The 24865-nt window shown below is 43.5% G+C and overlaps 1 protein-coding gene across 1 annotated transcript in view; it reads right to left on the bottom strand.

Moving 5' to 3' along the window:
* Nucleotides 1–4123: 4123 nt before the first annotated feature.
* Nucleotides 4124–24865, bottom strand: part of LOC135459276 (transcription factor BTF3-like) — a 34926-nt gene continuing 14184 nt past the window's right edge. The window contains exons 3-6 of the mRNA XM_064735057.1: nt 15891–16004; nt 15478–15679; nt 5926–5988; nt 4124–4498 (exon numbers count right to left, since the gene is read on the bottom strand). Coding sequence (XP_064591127.1) covers nt 4452–4498; nt 5926–5988; nt 15478–15679; nt 15891–16004 — 426 coding nt within the window. The 3' untranslated portion in view covers nt 4124–4451. The remainder of the gene's footprint in view (nt 4499–5925; nt 5989–15477; nt 15680–15890; nt 16005–24865) is intronic.

Below are 24865 nucleotides of genomic sequence, written 5' to 3'. Positions count from 1 at the left end.
GCCTTGCTGGAATCTTAAACCTGATTGACAGGGCTCACTCAGCAAGGGGGCGAGGGGGCAGGGAGAGAGGCATAGGCACACCTGGTAAGGGACCTGAAAGTTTAAAACAGGACATTGCAACACACCGCAACGCAGGAGCTAATAGCTCAGCTAGTCTGGAAGGCCAGGCTAAGATTGCGTGAGCTGGCCGGTTGTGACTTTGAGTGTATTCACCTTCCAGTCCACCTTTCTAAGGACGGAAAGAGCGCTCCCAAGAGGTTAACCATAAAGAGGTTCGAGGACCTGCTCCAGAGCAGTGCCAGTCTCCAGCTATCCCTGGACAGCTACACTGGACAGGTATCAGTCCAAGCCCTGTCACACAAGCTGTTCAACAAGGAATTCCACCTCATTGCTCCTGAGAAAAGGAGTCGTAGGCCACTCAAGGCGCTTACAGTGTTCACTGATGTGTCCGGGGCATCCCACAAGTCGGTGATGACTTGGAGAAATCCCCAGACCCAGCATTGGGAAGCTGATGTTGAGTTTGTGGAGGGGTCGCCCCAGATTGCTGAGCTAGCTGCAGTCGTAAGAGCCTTTGAGAAGTTCTCGGAGCCAATTAATTTGCTTACCGATTCAGCCTATGTGGCAGGGGTGGTGTCCAGGGTGGAGCAGGCAGTCCTCAAGGAGATTGAGGATAGGCATCTCCACAGATTGCTCTCAAGACTAATTCATTTGGTTTCGCAGCAGGAGCACCCTTTCTATGTGATGCACATGAGGTCGTACACCGATCTGCCAGGCGAGATCGCCGAAGGTAATCGCAAAGCAGATGCCCTTGCCGCTCCAGCAGAAATGGCACGCCTTCCAGACATCTTTCAACAGGCAAAGCTAAGTCACTAGCAATACCATCAAAATGTTCCAGGTCTAATCCATCAGTTCCAGTTAACACGCAGTCAGGCTCGAGCCATTATGGCCACCTGTCCCAATTGCCAGCTTCAGGCAGTGCCATCCCTGGGTGTTGGGGTTAACCCCCGAGGCCTTGGGAGCTGTGAAGTGTGGCAGAGAGACATCACACACATTCCCAGTTTTGGTCGCATGAAATACATACACGTCAGCGTAGACACATACTCAGGTGCGGTTTATGCCTCTGCCCATGCAGGGGAAAGGGCTGTGCATGCCAAACAACACTTGCTGCAAGCCTTTTCAGTATTGGGGATCCCTAGGGACATTAAAACTGACAATGGCCCAGCGTACGCCTCCAAGGAGTTCCTAGAGTTTGTCCAGCAGTGGGGAGTGGAGCATAAAGCAGGCATTCCCCACTCCCCCACAGGTCAAGCTGTGATTCGAGCGTGCCCACCATACACTCAAAGAAGTCCTGGCTAGGCAGAGTAATTCTGCAGCGTGGATGACTCCACAACCAAAGGTCTGCAAAGCCCTATTTACCATTAATTTTCTGAATTGTTCATTTGAAAACATGAATCCTCCAGTAATACGTCATTTCAATAATAACAACCGGTTTAAGTTGTCACAGTGTCCACGAGTTCTCATTAAGGACCCAGAAACTTGGAAAACCAAGGGTCCTTATGAGATTGTCACCTGAGGGCGTGGTTACGCGTGTGTATCCACCCCCTCAGGCCCTCGATGGATACCCCAAAAGTGGGTAAAACCTTTCGTCCCCAAAAATCCAGCTCCAGCAGACGGGGATAAGAAGCAAGCAGCTGTCGCTTCCAAGAGAAGACGCTGCCGGAAAAAGAAGGAAGAATCTTCCTAAGAGAGTTAGCTACATTCCGGCAGACCCATGAACTTGTATGTGTTTGGGTTTTTTTTACAAAAACGTTTGTTTTCCTTTGTAGAACAGAAAATGTACCTCCTACCTAACCTCACGATGAGCCCTGTCCGAGTTGTCATCCTGTTCATGCTGAGCAGTCTGACAGCTGCGTGGATCATTCCTCAGCCACGCCAGAACGTCTGGGTGACCCTGGCACAGATGCTCCAACAGGAAAATATATGCTTGTCCACAGCAGCAGCAAAAGACCCCATGTCTACCTGCCTGGTAGGGATTCCATTGCAAGCTAGAGAGTTCACAGACAATGTAAATACACCTATACCTCACCCAAGTCCCAGACCAAATCACACAACCACACAAAATCCATCACCAACGAGCTGTAACAATGAAAAACCCCATAGAGGAGTGGCTGCCAAAGCTACCCAGAGCAGCTCAGGAGCCTCAAGAGTTAGAGCTGTTGGGCTCCTCCCCTGCACCATACTGCATACACTTCTTCTTTATCCCACGTTCCAACACCAAACCTTTTAACAACATTAAACAGTACCGAGAGGAATTCACTGCCAATAGGTGGTGTAAAGTTTTAAGCCATGTTGCAGCAGACAATCCAGACCATTCACATCCCAAGAGCCTCCCCAAAGGTTTGTTTTTAATCTGTGGAGACCGGGCATGGGCAGGAATCCCTTCTCAGCTTTTAGGAGGGCCATGTACCATCGGGCGGTTGTCCCTGTTGGCACCCAACCAAACCATGATTGGCGAGTGGACTCATAAGAACAATTCAGTCAGCAAAATTCATAAGAGAAGCGTAGACAATTTGGACCCAAATTGGGATGCAGAAATCTTCCATTGGGCCAAGTCAAAAAGAGTTGCTGTATCCCTGTTCCTTCCATGGGTTGCAGCAGCCAAGGCTCTAGGTGAATTGGGCCACCTAGAGTGCTGGGTAGTCAAACAGGCAAACTTGACATCCATGGCCCTCAGCTCCCTCCTAGAAGACGAGGAAATTACCAGGCAGGCCACACTCCCAAAATCATGCAGCCATAGATTTCCTCCTGCTGCTGCATGGACACAAGTGCCAGGAATTTGAAGGACTGTGCTGCCTGAACCTAGCATCAAAAGCACCCAATGTCCACCTGGCTCTCCGAGAAGTTAAAAGCCTGATCAGACGACTCAAGCAGGAATCCGAAGACTGGTTCAGCGGATTGTTCAAGGACTGGGGACTCTCAGGGTGGTGGACCTCTATAATGAGGACAATTTTGTTGTTTTTTGTTGTTCTTTTCCTAATCATGTTAGCATTCGGAATTCTACGTTGCATGCTCTTTAAGGCTATCAATGGTTTGGTCTCCAACACAGCAGAGGTCAACCGCTCAGAGTTTGTGGAGCTAAAGCAAATTGACAAGCCTGCAAACCATGAGTGGTGGACAAATTCATAATCAGCAGCAGAAATAGTCCGACACATTTCTTATGCCCCAGGTGGTGGGGGCGGGGAAAGAGGACCACGGTCAATGGGAGCGACATCCGGGAGGGGTGAGGGGAGGGACCATCCATGGGACAGACCACAAGGCATACAGAACCAGGGGGTTATGTGAGGGGAACCCATATGAAAGGGGGAACATGCCATTCACGTGACCCAATAACGTTTTTCCCCAACACCCAGTGTAACTAAATTCCTATTTAATGCAATACAACAGGATGTGGTCCTCCATGGGCTGCAGATGCATCTCTGTTGCCCCATGGACCTCAGTGGACTGCAGGGGGGAGAGCCTGCCTCACCCTGGGCTGCAGGGGAATCTCTGCTCCAGTGCCTGGAACACCTCCTACTCCTCCTTCTTTCCTGACCTTGCTGTCTGCAGTTGTTTCTCTCACATATTCTCACTCTTCGCTCCTGGCTGGTGTTACCCAGCTTCTTCCCCCCTTCTAAAATTTGCTGTCCCAGAGGTGCTACCACCATCACTGATTGGCTCAGCCTTCCAGGTCTGTTTTGGAGCTGGCTGGCACTGACTCTGTCAGACATAATGGAAGCTTCTGGTGTCTTCTCACAGAAGCCACTCCTTCAGCTCCCTTAACCTTGCCATGTAAACCCCATACAATCATAAAGTAGTTGTAGAATACAGGTCTCTTTCTTAAATTCAGTACATTACAAAGTGTCTTAGGAATACAGTGCATGTGCTCTGACCCACAAACACTAGGAATTCACCAATGAAGTCTTAAATGCTCCATTATGCACTATAATTTTTTTTAGAAGCCAGTTTTCTAATAGAGCAGAAAGGAAGATGCTCTGAAAAAAAAAAAGCAAGACTTTTATGATTGCTTAATAATTATCGTCAATTTATTTTTCTTGCTTTTCTGACAAAAAGCCACACCAGAAAGTTCATTTTATATTCTTTATTGTATGGCAAAGTTCATTAAAGATGGGGTAGCTTGTAGACAAGATGCTCAAAACTTGTGTCTAGGTAGAGATTGATTAGCAATCTGACTTATTTCGAAGCATAGGCTTGTTAAACTAGGCCACAAAAACAATACTGTGTACAAGCAACAACTGAATAAGAGCTGCAGGTTCAGGAGTTTCCAGATATTACACATCTTAAGATCTCATCAGGAAATAAAAATAAAATCAAATAAAAGCAGTCACAATATAAAATAACAGTTCCATGTAGCTTTTCCAAGTTTTAATTTTATTCACAAGGTGTCACTTAGTTCAGTTTGCCTCATTCTTTGAAGCTTCATCAAAGTTTTCAACAAGATCTAGAAAAAGAAAAATATTGAAATTCAAGTCTGAGCTACTTCAGCTTTGCCAATTCCTTCGCATTCCCCCCCCCTCAAAAAAAAAAAAAAAAGTCCCAGGTCATATTAAGTGGTTACATGGTAAACAAAATAAAATCAGCTTATAAAGTACAAACTAAACAACATTTATGGGTTTCATGGTTCATTCGTCTTGTTCAAACAACTAAGTTTGAAATACTTTATTATAGAGCACAATTTTAGGAGCATTTAACTTCACCATATCCACAACAGAGCAGTGATATTGAAAAGGCAGTTTCTTAGCAGTCTTCTTATTGACTATTAAAAAATTATCTTAGCCATAGCTATTATTCCTATGTGGGAAAAATATACTAGCTCAAACCAATGATCCATCTAAGTCTCATATGGTATCTGAAAACAATGCTCACAGAAATTCTATAAAAGAATCACAGAATGGCCTGAGTTGGAAGGGACCTTAAAGATCATCTCATTCCAACCCAGACATGGGCAGGGACACCTTTTACTAGACCAAGCCCCTTCCAACCTGGATTTGAACACTTCCAGGGATGGGGCAGCTACAGCTCCTCTGGGTAAGCTGTGCCAGTGCCTCACCACCCTCACAGTAAAGAATTTCTTCCTAATCACAGAATTACAGAATCATTCAGGTTGATAAAGACTTCCAAGATCATTGGGTCCAGCCTTTGACTGAACACTACCTTGCCAACTAGACCAGAGCACTAAGTGCCACATGCAGTCATTTCTTGAACACTTCTAGGGATGGGGACTCCACCAGTTCCCTGGGCAGTCTGTTTCAATGCTTAACCACTCTTTCTGTGAAGAAATTCTTCCTGATGTTCAACCTGAACCTCCCTTGGCACAGCTTAATGCCGTTTCCTCTCATCCTGTCACTCGTTACCTGGGAGAAAATGCCAACTCCCACCTTGCTAGAACCTCCTTTCAGATAGTTGTAGAGTGATAAGGTCTCCCCTGAGCCTCCTTTTCACCAGGCTGAGCCCTCTCAGCTCCCTCAGCCCACTGCTCATAGGACTTGTGTTTTAGATCCTTCCCCAGCTCTATTGCCTTTCTCTGGATACACTCCAGCACCTTAAAGTCTTTCTTGGAGGGGTTGAAAACCAGACAGTATTCAAGGTGCAGCCTCACCAATACCAAGTATGGAGGGACAATATCTAAATAGTATCTAATTAATATCTAATGCATATCTACCCTCTTTCAGTTTAAAGCTGTTCCCCCTTATCCTGTCACTCCATGCCCTTGTAAAAAGTCCCTCTCCAGCTCTCTTGCAGCCCCTCTTCAGGTACTGAAAGGAATGACCAGTCAATACTCTTACTGTCCTTGGCCCAATCTTATACTACATATATTATGTCTCAGCAAAATTCACTTCATTTCCTCCACTGCATGCATGTTCTTACCTGGAACTTCATCATCATCATCATCATCACCACCAGTAGCAAGTGGTGCTTTTCCATCGATAGCTGCAAGAGTAAGCAGTTCAAAAGCATCAGTCAAGCTCACCATAAGCATCTTGATTACAAAGGTGTGTTGCTTTTTGAAAATATTATCAAAGAGTCTGAACTAAATTTCAATTCTCTATCCAGTTCCCATGCTCAATAAAAATCTACAACTAATTGTATGTTACTAATAATGCTCAAACAAACCAGCTGAAAAATGAGAAGATTCATGTCAAACAAGTTTACTACTCACCATCTTGGTTCTAGATATATAGAGTGCTTTGTGTGGTAATAATTTTCAGCTAAAAGCAAAGAGACCAATTTTACCAATTTCTCTTAAAAGCAGCTTGGTTTATTGATTACTCAGTGGTTCTTGAGGCTTATATATTTTACAGCATTAGCAAGTTATAAGGAAATCTTAGGATCTTATGATCCTAGGCCTTCAAGAAAACTAAGATGCAATTGTGAAGCTGCAAGTAGACACATGACTAGAGACGATTAAAGATATTGTTCCCTGGCAAAGCCAGAGGAATATGGAACTGGATACACAATTTTATACTTCAGTGATTAAGGTAACCACATGTCCTGGTCCACATCTCTACTGACTCAGTAATTTCTTAACTATTCCCATTACATTTGCCAGTGCTAGTGAGACTTAACCCTGTCCATTGTAGTAGACCAATGAGCATCTGTGAAACTGAAGCAGTATAATGCTAAAAATAGATATCTCAAGTCCTGAGGTGTTTGTGCCACTACTTTTACTGCTATTCTTAACTACTACCTTAAGAATATGAGACAGCTTAGCCCATGACCGCCATTAAATCCTAATTAATCCTTCTCCATTTTCAAGAAAAGCGTGAGCAAAGAGATAGGCTTATACTAGACTTCTGAAATTGCTGCATCCCAATATCTAGAAAACGAAAATAGATGAATGCATAAACTTTGTTCTGAAAGGGTTTCAGGGCAAGGTCACCACTGTCAGTGACCCATGGAGGTCCATGGTGGAACAGAGATCCACCTGCAGCCTGTGGAGGGCCCCACACCAAAGCAGGTAAATGCCCGAAGGAGGCTGTGACCTCTTGGGAAGCCCGCACTGGAGCAGGCTCCTGGCAGGATCTGCAAAGAGAGGATCCCATGCTGGAGCAGGTTTGCTGGCAGGACCTGTGACCCCATGGGGGAACCATGCTGGAAAAGCCTGTTCCTGAAGGACTATACCCCATGGAAAGGATGCTGGGGCAGGGGAAGAGTGAGGAGAAAGGAGTGGTAGAGACACAGCATTAGGAATTTAGCACAACCTCCATTCCCCCTTCCCCTATGTCACTCAGGGGTAGAAGAGTTGGAAGTGAATTTAAGCCCAGGAAGAAGGGAAGGGGGAGTGGGGAAGGGGTTTTAAGATTTGTTCCTATTTCTTATTATCCTACTCAATTTGATTGGTAATACATTCAATTAATTTACCCAAGTTGAGTCTGTTTTGCCCATAATGGCAATTGGTGAGTGATCTCCCCCTGTCCTTATCTCAACCCACCAGTCTTTTATGGTATCTTCTCCCCATCTTGCTGATGGATTGGACTGAGAGTACATCTTGGTGGGTACCTGGCAGTCAGTCAGCCAAAGTCAACCCACCACAGCAATCTGCAGGCAAGCTTAATGTGGCAGCATTTAGCCAGGCTTTTAGCACAGTTGAAAAATGCGCAAGCTGTGGCTAAACCCTATAAATTCCTGCAACTGCATTTGTTGCCTTTAAGATACACCTAGCTTATCTTAAGCATTATAACCTAAAGAGCTCTGTCCTAGGGTGATGTTATGATGCTTGTGTGGAGAAATAGCTACGTGACAAGAACCCAGCTAATCTGAGTTTCTGCACCTGCAAAAAACAGTGTCCTTGAGCATGGCTGTGGTACGATAACAAGCAGTGAGAGAGACATGAGAAAAAGAAATGTAAGTTTTAAAGAATGAAGAAGAGCTGATATTGTAGTATAACCAATAGACTGCTTAGCTTACAGAATATGCATGAGCTTATTACTTGTTGTAAATAAATGTAAGGTGCTCTCAACAATAAACGGAGCTTGCTGATTTTCATATTGAGGGTCCCGAGCCTCCCTGCGCTGCGACATGCTTGTATCCCAAATCATCTGTTCTGTTTATGCTGGATATTATATTCTGTGCCTTCAAGATTGGCTCTGACAGTGAAGGTGGGAAGAGGAAAAAGCACGGAGTTTCGTTATCAGCTGCACTCTCCCCCACAGTCTGCTGGAACACAGAACTCCACTGTTGTTGTCTGGGCATGGACGGGGCAGAACACAGTGCTCCTTTTGCTTTTTAGTTAGCTTAGCTAGCTGAGGCAGTCCGAATTTTCCCTGGACTGTTTTTCTTTCCCTTTTCTTGGAACCGTTCAAACCTGCTCTGGACTGGGATCCGGGGAAACAGCGAGAGCTCGCACTTTGTAGCCCACCAGGGCCTACTCTGGGCAGCAGCCTTTCCCAGTGCCGGAGGGACTGATAACAGAGCGACCACCCCCAGGAGAGACTTTCTGAATCTGTTATCTCTTCAGAGAGGTGAATGAGTTTTGTCATCTGGTATTGTTCATTTTTTGTGCTGGGGAGTGCTTTGCCTGTTAAATAAACAGGTTTTCTTCCACTTCTACCCGAGGAAATTCTTCCTGAACTGGTTGAGGGGAGGGGCCATGTGGGCTTGTGTCCTGGGGTGACGTTACGATTCTTGTATCCCCATTCATCTGTTCTGTGCCTTTAAGACTGGCTCTGAAGAGTGGAAGTTTTGTTTGGGTTTCTCTTATCAGGACACAGAGACAAGCGGTACACAGGGCTGTTTTTTCACTTCCAGCTTCAGCTTGCTGCTTTTGCTTGCTCTCTCTTTTTCTGCTCTTGCTTCTGCTCTGCTTTCGCCTCTGCTTATTAGCTAAAACAGTCCACATTCCTTCCTGGACTGTTTCTCCTCTCCTGTTTCTGTGACCATCTCGAACCTGCTCCGGACTGGGACCCGGGAACACCGAAGGTTTGGCTGCAGCGGCTGGCCCAGCGCCGGAGGGACTGAGAACAGAGCAACCACCCCCGAAAGAGACTTTCTGATTTTGCCATCTTTCTCAGAGCGGTGTCATCGGGTATTGTTCATTTTGTGTGCTGGGGGGTGCTGGGCCAGTCAAATAAACAGGTTCTTTCCACCTCTCTCCAAGGAATTTTTTCCCGAACCGGCTGGGGGGAGGGGTCGTGTGGGTTTCACTTTCTGGAGGGGCCCTCCTTTGCAGATTCTTTAACAAATTTGCCCTAAACCAGGACAGGCTCAAAGAACAGTTGCTTCCAAAAATGCACCACAAAAGCAGCATGCCGAGCTACTCTGCATATGTGGTATGATGTCTATCGTTAACAGGCATCATAACATTCCCACTGTATCCAAAAAGGCTTTTGTTTAAAAGGGTTATGTTTCTTTGCTTACATAAAATGACAAGGTTTCAAGTAGATGTGCATCCTCCTAGAAAATATACTAGTGCATTTTTGTGCATTAATACATATATTTTGAAGCCACAAGTCCCCCTTGGAATTTAACTTACAGTCTGCTAACATAGTTTATCAAATATACTCTATTTCTTAATGAGAATGGAAAGCTACAGAAGTGAGACATAACTGAAAAAGAAAAGGTAAAAGCCATTCCATATTTTGAAACAAATCAATTTACAAGGTACAAATAATTTCAATGCTTTATATGTGGAGCAAATATAATGGGAGTAGAGGATCTGTCTATTCTACAAATGTGAGCAGGCTGACACACTAAAGCAGAATGATAATCCATCTAGTCTACAGTTCCTGACAGAGGTCTGCCTAGACACCAGTGTAGATGCACATGAGGTCACATCTAAGGAAGTCTGAATTTTGTATGCTGGTGCAAGAAGAGAACTCAGTGAATCCTGGAACCCATAGGCTACTCCAGTGTAGTAAACCCCTCAGGTTTAGCCAGGGCCCCTTGGAGAATCTGAATGCTGACACAGCGGCAAAGAAGTTTCCTGTCTCCAGGGACATCCGCCTTATACCCTATCCCTATAACCATGTAAGGCAATATGTTGTTAACCCTACTATTGGTCACTTATGGTCACTCTAACACCTTTGCCATTGGTCAGGATTGGATCCAGGCCAAGTGTATAAAAGTAGCATACTGTACCCCTACTAACTCGGAAGAAGAAGAGCTGAGACCCTTCACAGACCCTCCAATAAAGCCATACTCGTGGAACAGCCAGTGTCTTCTGCTTCTCCTCTCTCTACCGTCTGCTGGAGCCTTAGGCCAAGGGAAAAGCTACCTAGCAAGCAAAGCTTAAATCACAAGAGCTGCTTAATCACTAAGAGCTGAATATTCTCTGCTTGCTAGGGGGCTGACCCGCAGCCTTGGTCTGAGAGCGAGCTGGCTTCTGGCACCCAGTGCCCTTGGGGACTGAGCTCTGGAGCTGTGAAAGCTTGCCCCAGGATAAGACCAAGCAAGGCTCATTTACTCCAGCTTCTACCAACAGTAAAAACCCACATAAAACATCTTTAAGGCTATCACTCTTGGGTAGGAATTACTGGAGCATGAAATGCTACAGATGTGCATGGGGATTGTTTATCCGAATGCCACTCCCAACATATACTAATGGCAAACCCTGACTGCATGAGCCAGCTATAATGGTTTTACTCTACTCAGAAACTTCCCTAAACCAGAAAGAACTGTACCATCTCCTGATGCTTAACATTAAAAGGTGTAAGTCAGCCAGAAGGGGAATAAATTAATTTTCATGGGGCTCAAGGAACCAAGCAGGGCAAGAGTGTCCTGAGTAATAAGCCAGCTGGACTTATAAACAGAGCTTTAAACTAGATTTACTGGAGGAAGGACATGGTTTTCTAGGCACTTGAGAAGAGCCAGGGCTGCCAAGGCATGAGGAATAAACAGAAAACACCTGTGAATTGCCTCAAGGGAATTAGGGTGAGCTCCTCTAAAAAGGGGATGTGGCTGACAGCCCAGCTGAAGTGCTTCTGTACCTGTGTATGCAGCATGGGAAACAAACAGGAGGAGCTGGAAACAGCTGCCCAGATGGAAAACCATGACCTGATTGCTATCACAGAAATTTGGTGGGATGAATTGCATGATTAGAGTGCTATGATTGATGGCTACAAACTATTCAGAAGGGACAGACAAGGAAGGAGAGGTGAGGGAGTTGCTATCTATGCCAAAACCAGGATTGATTGCATGAAGTGATCTTTGAAGAACAGCAATATGCAGGTCGAAAGCTTATGGGTGAAAATTAGAGACTAAGTCAAGAAAATAAACTTAGTGGTTCAGCTGCAGCCTTCAAATAAAGATCCCCTTTTATATTACCTCCTTACTAAAAATATCTCGAGTTTCATTTCCAGGTTGAGAAAAAGGCAACAGCAGGAAGCATCATGCTCGCATGCCCTGATCCTGATAGGGATCTTTAACCACCCAGATATCTGCTGGAAAAATGTCACAGTGAATTGCAAGCAGTCCAAGAAATTAGTGGAGTGCTGAAGTGAGTTGACTGTGGCCAGACACCAAGTGCCCACCAAGCTGCTCTATCCCTTCCCTCTTCAGCAGGACCTGAGAGAGGAGAAAATAAGATGGAACAAACTCATGGGTCAAGATAAAGGCAGGTTAATAAAGCAAAAGCAAAGGTCACATGCAAAAGCAAAGGAAGATAAATATTTATTCTCTACTTCCCATCAACATACGTCTGACCACTTCCTGGGACAAGGGATTCAGTATGTGTAGTAGTTGCTCCAGGAGACAAATATCTTAATGAATGCCCCCTCCTTCCTCCTCCTTTCTCTTAACTTTTATTGCTGAGCAGATGTTAATATCCTTTTGGTCAGTTGGGATCAGCTATCCTGGCTATGTCCCTTCCAAAGATATTTGCCCACCACCAGCCTACTGTTCTTGGTGGGTGAAGAGGGGGTATTGTTGGAGAGACAGCCTCAATGACAAAGCACTGGTATGTGATCAACACCTTTCTAGCTACCAGTACACAGAACTGTGAGAGCTGCTACAGGGAAAGTTAACTCCTTGTCAGCCAGACCCAATACAAGTGCTTTGAGGACAACTTTCTAGTACAGGTGATGAAGAGCCCAACCAGAGGAGAGGCACTGCTGGACCTGTTGCTCACTAATGCGGAAGAACTTGTGGCCTTAACCTGAGACATGAAATTCAGATCAGATATTACAAAAAAAAAAAAAATTACTGTTAGGGGGGTCAGGCATTGGAATAGGTTGCCCAGCAAGGTGGTAGAGTCACCATCCCTGGAGGTGTTTAAGAGGCATCTGGATCTGGTGCTGGGTGATACGGTTTAGGGGTTACAGTAGTAGTGTTGGGTTAACAGTTGGACTTGATCTTAAAAGGTCTCTTCCAACCTTGATGATTCTATGATTCTGAAGTTTCTTTAACTTATTGGAGAGGTCAAGATTGGAGGCAGCCTGGGCTGCAGCCATAATGCCTGGATAGAATTCTCAATTTTGAGGGGTACTGGATGAGTAAAACAGTAGTCAGGACCCTAAACCTCATAGGGGCAAACTTTCAGCCATTTAGAGCACTATTGCGAGGGATTCCTTGGGAAACTGCCTTCAGAGATAAAAGAGCTGGGAGCTATTTATGTCATGTTTATATCAGATTTCTGCCTTAATTCAAACCACAGGAGTTGTATGACTTGAACAAGTTTCTCCATTCTTTCCCAGCAGCAATGACTTACACCATGACAAACATGCTTGTCAAGTCAAACACAGCCCCACCCTTTCCCAGACAAAAGTACAACTTTATCATAACTATAGCAAAGCTATTATTTGGAACAGTATTATTCCACATATAAAAATGTGATGAAGTGAAAAAAAAATAACAATTGTAGCAGAAGAGTGGCAGGCACATTGATTTGAGGCATCTGTTACAAGCATTTGTCTCTGGGACAGGTGGCATCCAAAACAACAGGGAAGAATTAACATGAATCATAGAAACACAGAATAGTTTAGGTTGGAATGGATCTTAAAGACCACCATGTTCCACCCCCCCTGACATGAACAGGGATACCTTCCACTAGACCAGGTTGCTCCAAGCCCTGTCCAACCTCACCTTGAACACTTCCAGGGACAGGGCAGCCACAGCTTCTCTGGGCAACCCATGCCAGTGCATCACCTCCATCTGAATAAAGAATTTCTTCCTAATATCTAATCTTAACTTGCCCTCTGTTAGTTTAAAACTGTTACCCCTTGTCCTATTATACATTCCCTGATAAATAGCCCCTCCCTTAAATAAATAGTTGTCTCACCTTTTTATAAGAAGAGAGATCTTAACAGGTTCATTTTAAATCCTTCAAGTTTTCTTTCTTTCAAGCCCCACTTCTACCAGAAGGAAACCACACAGCTGACACTAGGAAGGAGGGACCTGAGTTTCATTGGGAAAGCAGTTTACCTCACCTCCTGAACACTACTTCTAGCAGAATTTTTTTCGGTGGGAAGTTGAGAGAAGAGAAGCATCATCATCTTGAGGAATAGAGTCTATCTTTGCTGGCAGCAAAGCACAGAAAGAAAAACCATTACAATCAAGATCATAACTGCCACAAAAAGCAGAAAGTAAGTAGGAAAACCCTACATGCAGGAACTGAAACATGGTCCTGATGCCTTGCAGTGGCTACCTAGAACAGAGACTAGACAGAGTTAAAAGAAGAAAGTGGGTATTTATTAAAGGCCTTCAATAGATACACCTTGGGCAGTGCAAAAGCCTTGCAGAGACTACCCCCTAGATGGGTGACAGTCATGAGTTTTTCAGACAGATATAAGTTTGGTCTATTTGCATATCAGAGGTTAATTCTCCAATTACAACTTTAGGTAATGAAATCATATTGCTCCGGTTTGCTTCCCCCCCCCCTCCCCCATTCACTTTTTTTTATATTTTTCGGGGCCTGAGGCAGAGGGTGTCCTTGGTTCTCAGGCCTGGAAGGATTGTTTTGTCTGACCAAAATGTGAAGAGAGCTTACTAACACTCTATATGGAGTTCAGAGTTATACACTGTCCAGGTTTAGAGCAAATTTGGGGAAGAATCCCCCCAAAGGAGCTCCGGTGGGAAAAGCAGATCCAATCGGCCCCTCCCCCCAACTGGTCCGGGAGGAAAGAAAAATACCTCCTTGGAGAAAGGTGGAAAAAAAACCCCCCCTGTTTATTAAACAATAAGACCAAAACAGTATCAAAACAATGAGACCCCTTGCCACTCTAAAAGAGATGACAAACTGAGAAAACCCTGGGTTCAAGCAGCAGCTCACTCAGTCTCTGATCAGTCTCTCAGTGCTGGAATTGTCGCAGGCCAGGCCCGGCCCGGTGGGCCTCAGCTGCAGCTGCCGGTGCTCTCCTGGGTGTTCAGTCCAGAGCAGTTCCAAGAGGTCCAAAGAAAAGGGAAAAAAAAACAGTCCAGGGAACTTCTTTGCCTCAGCTAGCTAACACTAACTAAAAAGCAAAAGAAGAGCTCTCTGTCCCGCTGTCTGTCCGCAGACAACACAGTCAGGAACAGGAATGTGGAGGAGTGAGTGCAGTGTCTGAAAACAAACTGCGCGCTTCTTCTCTCTCCCCCTTCACTCTCTGTAACACTCTTAAAGGTACAAAACTTATTATTATTCAACATAAACAGAATGAGACGATTGGGGATAAAAGCATCATATAGTCAACCCAGGACATACACTAATGCAGTACAGGATCTGAAAAATATAAATGCTAAAAACTTAAGGCATCACTCCCAATATCAACAAGCCTGTCTTCTGCTCCCAAAAGTTACCCTGTAGCAGCAGCAGCAGCACCTTTTCCAAACACCAGATACTTAGGTCCCTCCTCTACTTTTCAAACATAGTTTTAGGGAGAAAAAGTGTTCAGGTTATTTTACTAATCTAAGGATAGAATATGAAATTGGTGTATCTAGCTTACTGATCATGCCAGTCCTGTTTGCTACACTGTTCTACAAACACAGAAATTATAATATATTTCCTTACAAATGCTGTATAAATGCCTCTTAGCTATCAGAAAGCCCATGCAAGAAATAATACCTTCACCACACCTGTGAGGGAACAAAGCAGTAGCAAGATGTCTGTCCTCAAGTCCCTCTCCCTATTGTTTATGTTTCCATTAAAAGTGTCAAAACAGACATACCTTCTTTTAAAACCTAACTTTCTCAGAGTAACTCTATCTAGCTTTAATGAACTAGGTATGCCAAAGTATGGTAGCCACAGCAAGTAGTAAACTACCAAGAAATCAAGTCTGGCTACAACTTTCTAGTCCTGGACCAGCTGCAAGACATGCTGAGAAACAGGGGCCTCTGCTTTATTCTGTTATATTCATTGTTGGATTTGAGCTATAAATAAGATTTAAGTGTCTCATTTCTTCAGCATTTTATAATATGCTTGCAGACAGTAAGAGTGCATTGAATTTCACTGCAGCTATTCAAATAAGCCCCATAGCTGCCAGCAGGAAATGCATTCAAGTTTTAACTTACATTGCTTGGGTAGGGCTTCTGCCAATCTTCTCAGGCTAGTCAAACTGTCAGCTCCAAGCTGATTTAAGATGCTAGGAAGCATTTCTGTCAGCTGCTTTGTCTCAGCATGGCCAGTGATAGTGAAAGTGTTAGCAGCCAGGGATGCCTGAACTTTAGGGTTATTGAAATGAATGACTGTTCCTTGGTTGGTGAACATATTAACCTGCAAGGGGAGAAAACAAAACAACACCAGTATTTCAAGCAGTTTAGCACAATTTTTCAATTTAACAGGAAACTAGTTGAAGTTCCTAAAGCTCATTTAAGCACCCATAGATAATTTACAGGCAAGTTTAACATGTTACTTTCAAGGAAATTATGTTTTATACATTTTATACTTCTATAGAGAAAAGCATTTTCCCCTTTTAAACAATTACCTCTTCAATTCCAGAAATATTGTTGACACCCAGTTTCTTCAAAGAAAACTGAAGTTTCTTGTCATCTGCTGTAGCTGTTCTATGAACAACCTTCTTCTTTCTGCGGGCAGTACCCTTTGAAAAAAAAAAAAAAGGTTATGAATTAATATTTAATTAGCTGTTTGCAAACTCTAATTCTTGTGGCCATATAACTACTCTTCAGCCATCAACTTTGTATGCAAGGTTCTATTTCTGTGTTACAGCACACACAACCCCACTCCAACTGTACTGCAACAGTCTTTTCCTTGCTAAAGCAAGCTGTTCTGGTTTTGCATTAATTGATTTGTAGTGTTATAGATACATATTATAATACTGAATTTTCACAAATATTAAAATGGATTTATATGTGTAGTGGTAAAGTAACTTTGATATAGTTTTTATTTCTGTTATTAATTAAGCTTAGACATAGTAGTGAAATAGCTATGCTTGTGTTAAAATGCCTGCTTGGATGGGATAACATCCAATGAACATAGGATAAGGACACCTGCTACAGATATGCCAACTATCAGCACTCACTGTCTGAAGTAAGTATGGACCAAGGCCCAAACTGGAAGTGATAAAGAGGAGGCAAAACCACAGCCAAAACCCATGCATGTTCTAAAAAGGCAGATCCAAGGAGGGGCCATGTAAAATAGTTCCTGGAAAATGTAAACTAGTTTGGGGAAAAAAGTTTACTATGCATAAGGGTCTATGAATATGCAACAGGCTGATGCGATGAAAAAAGTATTTAAGGGGTAGCCTGAAGATGTGTGGCCTTGGCTGAATGCCAAGATGCACCCAGCCATAATAACCTTTGCTCGATGGTCCTTGTCTCCTATTGTCCTTTATTAAATTTTAAAATTTTCACAGGAGAGTGAACATGTTTTTCACAGTAGTAAAGAGGGAAAAACGTCAGCTACAGAAGTTATTCTCTATGAGGAGCTACTAAGAACTTCCTCTGTGCCTGACAAAACCAGTGAGTAGTTTTGAATATTAGCAACCTGTTAAACCACCTAAAAGACCTGAATCTGCCTCTGTGATATACACATTTAAAGACGAACAAAACCCAAGAATCGCTCTCTTGCTTCCGGCCTTGAAGAGGTAACTGGGTGCCAGTAAGACCGGCCCCGCTCTTCCGCGGCCCAGGCGGGCTGGCTGGGCAAGGCCGGGCCCCAGCGGTGGCCGGGCGGGAGGAGGGGAGGCTGTGGGGCCTCGGGTGAGGCTGGGCCGGGCCGCGGCTGCTAACATCTTGACGACGCTAAAGCCTGCCGCCAGCCCGGGCCAAGTGGGGGCCCACCAGGTCCCGGGAGCAGCTCCGGGTCCCCGTCCCTCCCCCCGCCGCCCCTCCCCAGCGCGGCCAGGCCAACCCACAGCTCAACTGAAATTCTGCCACTACTGAGTTACACCAGAAACTACCAGGCAAAGGGAGGGGAAGCCGTCAGCCCGCAGCGTGCTACTGCTGAGTCCTAGCCTGGCTGCTGAGATCCTAGCTTCCTTCCAGCGCGGCCCCATAGAATCTTCCATCGTAAACAGCTCTAACCACTGCCCGGCAGAGATCACATAGCCCTCCGCAGGCTCTAGGCGAGATTTTAAGTCTTTTAGTGCATAGATGAAACCTACAAATATCAATCCTCTCTCGAGTAAGAAAAAAAAAAAAAAAAGAAGATACATAGAGAACAACATAAGACATGAAAATCAGTGAAGAAAGAGCCAAGTCCCAGATAAAAAGAAAATTAAGAGATGCCTTAGTCTTAAGCTAAAATTCTTTTGATAAAGCCATGGTAATGAACTGTAATACACTAAAATATCCCTTTAATTAATGAAAAAGCATGAAGAGAGTGTTCAAACTATAGACATGAGCAAAGGCATCTATGCTAAAGCAAAGCAAGTGTTAAAGTAACTGATTTAAATGAGAAGCTTGAACAGAGATGAGTGATGAAGACCCCTTGCCCTTGTGAAAAATGCGTATTTTATGATTGGCTTTTCGCAAATATTAAAATGAATATTATATGTGTTGTGTTAGAAAGTTATGCTGTATTAATTCTCTTAAGTAGTGTTTTAAATATAGTTTTAGGTTATAACAAAATGTTATAATAGAAACTATGCTATGTAGCATACTTTTTTCCTAAAGAAAGGGCTCACACTGAGATAGCAGCCACAGGACACCTAAATCTTTCAGAGAAAAAGAATTTATTGCCCCATTATCAGGTGAAACTAACTTTTTCCTGCCTCGCTCAGTCAGGAAAACGCCGTTAGGATTAAGAGGAAGAAGTTGATGATGACCAGACAGAATCCTGTGTTTGAATGGAATTTATGCATCATGTATGAGATGTATGAATATGCAACAGGTTATTGTTTTTAAGGGTTAATCCTTTGTTAACGGGTGTCCTTTTTCGGGCTTATGCTGCCCAGAAAAAGGTACCCGGATGTCCGTAACTCTTTGTTTCTATTGTCTCATATTGTCCTAATCCAAACTGTCCAAAATATTATTACTCTAATTATATTGCTATTTTTATAACCATTTTATTATCATTAAACTTTTTAAAATTTTAAAAATAAGTGATTGGTGTGTTTCACACCCCCAAAGAAATAAAAAACCTCTGTTCCCAGAGATGAAGATGATCTAAAAGACAGATTAAAAAAAACTTTTGCTTTTAAACAGCTCATCCTTAAAATAATACCCCATAAGTTTAATATAACCCATAAAGGCAACTGTGAGAAAGCTGCAAAAGATAGGAAAGACTTCACAATTGCAGATTTCTGGCCAGCTGCTATCTGTAAAAATTAAAAGCCATGAGATAACTGTTTCTTGTGGAAAAGTCTCCACAGCACAGTGAGAAAGACTCCTCTCCCTAAGTAAACTAAAGAAAAATTACTTGAACGATAGTAAACGGACTAAAAATACCAAATTTATCTCTTTATACTGCCAGTAAGAAAGAAAAGAGAGTGAGAAAGAAATGTTCTGAAGATTTTTTGATTCTTATTATTCTTTCTTTTAGTTCTGTCATTAAAGTTTTCTTTATACCCTTTAAAGTTTGAGCCTGCTTTGCTCTTCTCCTAATCCTTATCTCACAGCAGATAATAAATAATTCTAGTAGGTGCCTAGCAATTAATCAACATAAAACCCACCACATAAGCTTTGCACGTTTGTGAGAAGTGTGAGATTTTAGGATGCAATGCACCACAGAAGCTTTATTTCCCAAGTCTCATGGGGATTCTGCAACATCCTACTTAGGAAAGAAAAACTTTCAAGTGTATCCTTGTCTGTTACCATAGGCATAAAACTGAAAACTGATCATCTCCTGAAGACTGACATACTCTACAGTCCTGCATGCCTAAAGAGTTGCAAGCTTAATTTGGTGACAAATCAACCTCTGCAGAAAGATCTATTCAGACATCATTCCTAGGACTAACCCCTAACAATATCTTTGATCTTTAAACTTCCGAGTAACTGAATTCTTTATTCAACTGGTTATACATTCATTTCCAGACAAAGCAGTGTAATTCCTGAAAGTATATGTACTGCACAGCAGGAGGTGTGTGCAAGCATAACTGCTACAGCAATACTAATGATGATCAGAGTAGTGACAGGCCATGTCTGCACTCCAGTAATTTATACCATTGTGGTAAGGGGGGGGGGAGGGGGGGGAAATCAGGTCCACAATGGTCAGGAAAACCTTTGCTGGAATGCCCCTAACCATCAGCTTCCTAGTGAAGAATGTACAACAGATTTTAGTCTACCATCCCAGTAAATACAAATGATCTCTCTTTTTTTCTATCCCTTATTCTTTACAGTGTAACACAATATGGAGTTGCATCTGGTTTATGTTAGGGATTACCTAGAGCTCTGAATGCCAACTGTTTAGGTGGAACAAGTTACCTAAAATTAGGATGAACTTCCATTGTTATTGGAATTAAATACCTATATAGATGGATGGAACGTGCCTGGGCTCGTCTGGCCCTTGCTGCTTGACCAAAGGCGGCAGCTATTGTGGTTTCACCTCAGAGACACCTTTGGCTGGCTGGATGCTGCAGCTGGGCGCTTGGGACAAGTCCAGGCATGCAGGAGCTCAGGTTTACCTCTGGCCGAGAAGCTTCAAGGCGAGGTGAAAGAAAGGAGTCGGGTTCTGCTGGAGGGTTTCGATCCAGAGCTTTATTCCTGGCCCACAGGCCTCTGAATCGAGTAACAGCTGTAACAGAACTTCCCGAACTGCGTGGTTCCTGTGTCTTTTAACCCCAGGGAGAGGGGGAGGGAAGGGGTAGGGATCCCACCAACCAGGTAAGGGGGGAGAGTCTCAGGGGACAAATGACACCTGGATGGCCCAATGTCCCCCAGGGCTGAAAGGCATCTTTTGAACTTTGCCAATCACACGATGCCCTTCCGGAATTTCTGGATTGACAGACAGCACTCAGCAGGGGGCAAGGGAGGGGGGAAAGGAGTAGTGATTGGCACCTGGGGAAGGATCGGGAAACTGAGGCAAACCATGACATCACACCGCAACAGCCCTCCACCTAAATAGAATATTTATCTTCTTTTTAAGATCTGCAGTCCTGCAATGTTATCAAAATCTTCCATCAGAGACAATGTGCAAACTTTTCTCACAAGAAAGAAGAAAAAAACCCCAAAACAGTTGTGATCAAGGTTAAAGCCCTCTGTAGCCAATACACACATGCTAGTAACATGCACATAATCATCAATATAATACAGCAGTCCTCTGCTTAACTAGTAATCCATATAAAGAATACACAAAATCACCAAGCCAGTTAATTACTGGATTAATCCTGATTTAAAGCTGCTTACATGTGAGAAATCATACTCACTTCCAAAATTTCAAGGTTTATTAAAACCTTTTCAAAAATACAATAGAAGACTGAAAAGAGAAAATATTATGGTGCCAGGATCAAAGGATCTTTCCCACCATGTGCTAATCTACACAATGGATGTTCCACCTTTTAACCCTTTAGCCCCTTCTAAAGTTCTGTCAATCAACTCTTTCTTTGCTGTTCAGTGGTGGAATTGACTTCCTTAAATTTTGATTAAAGATCAGATGTTGCCATAGTAACAAGCTGACCCTCCCAAATGTCCCAAACCCAGGCCACCCTCTGATAACAACGCGAGCAGGGTAAAACATAACTATAACTCTATAAAACTTCTCTTAACATATATACATAATATCTGCCTTTTAATTGTGAGAGTAAACCATCGCATTGCTCATATATCACAATCTCCCCTTTTCCACAAGTTATTTGGCTCGAACAATTGAATTCAATGACTCACACTAGCATCTGTTGATGTGGGCAAGGACAGAGGAAACCAAATAGAAAAAAAAATCCCCAGTTCACTCTAAACAACCTTATCCGGAATGAACAAAAGGACATTACAGCGGTCGGGCATGGCTTTTTACCCCCATCTACCGTGCCTAAGGGGTTGCTACCCATAGTAGGCGTACCTTAGGTGTGGGTACAGAGGCAAACTCGGTCTTGCCCTTCAGTCTCTCTTATTGAGGAAGACAGCTGAGGAATTATAGAAGTCCACCATGGTCTTTTTGCCCTTACCTTACCATGCCTATGGGGTTGTTACTCGCAGCAGGGTTATGGAGTCTTCCTGGTAGTGAACAAAGGGGCCAACCCAGTCTTGCCCTCCTTCATCTTATTTTCTTAAGGAAGCTGTCCCATTACCTTTTACGGCCCACTTGTGTCCCTCCCCTCAACAGATGCTGGTAATTCTCACCTATTAAAACAGTTCTCGAGGTGGCTGGTGGGAGCTTGACTCTACTTTTTGAGGATCTTGTTGGTTTTCTGGTCATCTCTTGGTCTCTGCTTGAAAATCAATCTTGTTTCACCTGGCCTGGATGTTATAGTCCATTCTTTGTGTTCTTCTACTGGGCCTTTGACTCTGTTGGCGTGAGTCCATCCCTGCTCTGCAGTTCGGACAGCCAATTCAGTGGTAAGCAGTACATGAAAGGGACCTTCCCACTGAGGAGTTAGAGGCGGATCTCTCCATGAGTTAGGGGCTGATCATCACCCAACCTCTGGGGTTAATATTATGAATTCTGATATCCAGGGTGGTGGTTTGAGGAATTGCCCCTTTATGTCTCAGCCCTTCTAAGGTTTCTGCTATAGACATAACATATTTCTTGGCATTGGTTTCTCCTTCCTCATAGGTGGCAACCTTCGGAGGTGAGGTCAAGAAGGGTAACCCAAACATCATTTCATAGGGTGACACTCCCAGATATGACCGGGGCTGGGTTCTAATTCTTAATAAGGCTAAAGGGAGATATTTTATCCATGACATTTGGGTTTCAATCATTAGCTTAACTAGAGTTCTTTTAAGAGTTTGATTAATTCTCTCAACCCCATCAGAACTCTGTGGATGCCATGGAGTGTGTAATTCCCATTTTACTCCCAGGGCTTGAAGAATTTTCTGCAATATCTTAGATGTGAAATGAGTTCCTTGGTCTGAATCAATCCTGTTTACCATCCCATATCAGGGAATGATTGATTCTAGGAGTGTTTTACTCACAACATCGGCATTGGCTTTCACAGTGAGTACCGCCTCTACCCAATGGGTCAAGTGATCTACTATCACTAGCAAAAACTTGCAACGTTGTTCCTGGGAAAACTCAGTAAAATCTACCTGGATGTTTTGAAAGGGCCGTAAGGCTAGTTCTTGCCCTCCCCTGGGTTTTTTCCTCATGACCTTATTTACTTGTTGACATATCCCACACTGTTCAGTCACCCGCTTAGCTATCCCATTTGCCTCCCATCTGCTAATCTCCACCTCCCTTCATTATCTTTCTTGGCTCCTATTTTAAGGAGTTCTTCCTCTTCTGCTGCACTAAATACCGTGACTTCTTGCATTTCTCCCATGAGGGTTTACCACCATCATTAGTTTTTCTGTCCCTTATTCAACTGCATTCTTAGCTTCTAAATCAGCTAAATTGTTCCCTCATGCCTCTTGAGTCTCCCATTTTTGATGTCCTTCAACATGTACCACTGCTACTTCTTCTGATAATTGTTGAGACAGAGTAGGGATCCATCCTGAATAAAGTGAAGTGTCTAACAACGGTGAAAAGTCTGTGAGGCCAAAGCTGAAGGAAAAACTCGTATGCCGAGACAGCAAGGAGACAGAGAAAGAAAAACAGAAAAGACCACGAGGTCAATTTGCCCCGACCTAGAAATTCCTTTGATAAAGAAGAACTGGTGCTAAATGTCATGCGGGATGAATATGTATGAACTTATTGTGAAACTGTATGCATATGCATTTGGAAGGGGGATAAAAGGAGGTCTGAAATCTTCAGGGGTATGCATGCCTTTTGAGGAGAATTTTCTCCATGTGCGTCCGGCGCCGTAAATAAACATACCGAGCTTTACAACTTTTATAAAGTTGTGAGGTTTCTTCTTTTCTCCGCAAAACATTGTAAGGTTTCTAACACTTCTAAAACAAGTTTTTTGTGAATCAGTCCCTTTCCCTTTGAATTTAATAGGCCCCTCTCTTCCCAAATTTTTCCAAAGGTATGAACTACACCAAAAGCGTATTTTGAGTCTGTATATGTTATTCCCCTTTTCTGTGCTAATATTTCCAGAGCTCGTTTTAGGGCATATAACTCACATGCTTGGGCTGACAAGTTGGAAGATAACTATCCCTTTTCTATGGCTACTAACCCTTCATTCACTATAGCATATCCCAATACTTGGTGCCTCTGGATTACTCTTAATGATCCATTAATGTACAATTGTTTCCCTCCTCAGAGAGGTTGATCCGTTAGGTCCTCTCTTATTCTAGTTTGATAGTTTATAACTTCTAGGCAATTATGTATTAATTCCTCACCTGGTTCTCCATACAAAAACTCTGCAGGGTTGAGTTTGTTACTCACGTTTACCTTTAAATCATTACCTATTAGGATGGCTTCATACTTTAGCACTTGGGAATCAGTGAGCCATTTCTCAGCCTTTTGGCTTAGGATACTTTTCACTCAGTGCAGGGTATATATTCTCAGTTTTCCCCCAAAGGTAAATTTTTTGGTTTCCTCTAGGAGTACGGTGGTCACGGCCACCGCCTGAATGCAGGTTGGCTGCCCCCGGCTAACAGGGTCCAGCAGTTTTGATAAATAGGGCACTGGTTTCCTGGATCCTCCCCATTCCTGGGCTAGTACTCCATGAGCTACCCCTCTTTCTTTATCTACAAACAGATACAAGGGTTTGTCTAAGGCGGGAAGACTCAGTGCTGGCGCACTGACTAATTTTTGCCTTAAAGCTTCAAGTTTTGCTCATCGTCTTCATCCCACCTAATCTCTTCTTCTACTAACTTTTCATACAAGAACCTGATGGCCTGAGTGTATCCTTCAATCCACAGCCTACAATATCCCAACAAGCCGAGAAACCTTCTAACTTCCCTCTTAGTATTTGGCCATGGGAGTGAGACTAACCCCGCAATTCTCACAGGGTTCAGTCATCAGCGGCCTTGGCAAATAACATGTCCTAGGCATTTTGCTTCCCTCTCTACAAATTGCATTTTCCCTTTTGATACTCAAAGTCCTTGGTCTCCCAGAAAATTTAACAATGCTTTGGTGAATTCCCGAACTTTTTTTTGTTCCCATCCTGAAAGAAGCAAATCATCTACTTATTGAATGAGTTTTATCACAGGTTTGATGGAGAAGAGTTGTAGTACTTCTCCCAGGGCTTGATCAAATAGGTTTGGGGATTCGGAAAACCCTTGGGGTAACCTAGTCCACCAAAACTGTTGCTTCCTCCCGGAATCAGGGTCCTGTCATTCAAAGGCAAATGTATCCCTACTTTTTCTCTGCCAGTGGACATGCCCCAAAACCCATCTTTTAGGTCTATCACACTAAACCACTGGTGTGATGGGGGCATATTACTCAAAAGTGTATAGGGGTTAGGCACTACAGGGTATTGATCCACTGTTCATTTGTTTTCTTCTCTTAAATATTGGACAA

This window comes from Zonotrichia leucophrys, chromosome W, assembly GCF_028769735.1.
Source record: "Zonotrichia leucophrys gambelii isolate GWCS_2022_RI chromosome W, RI_Zleu_2.0, whole genome shotgun sequence".
Lineage (NCBI taxonomy): Eukaryota > Metazoa > Chordata > Aves > Passeriformes > Passerellidae > Zonotrichia > Zonotrichia leucophrys.
This window is presented reverse-complemented; position numbering and strand designations above follow the sequence as displayed.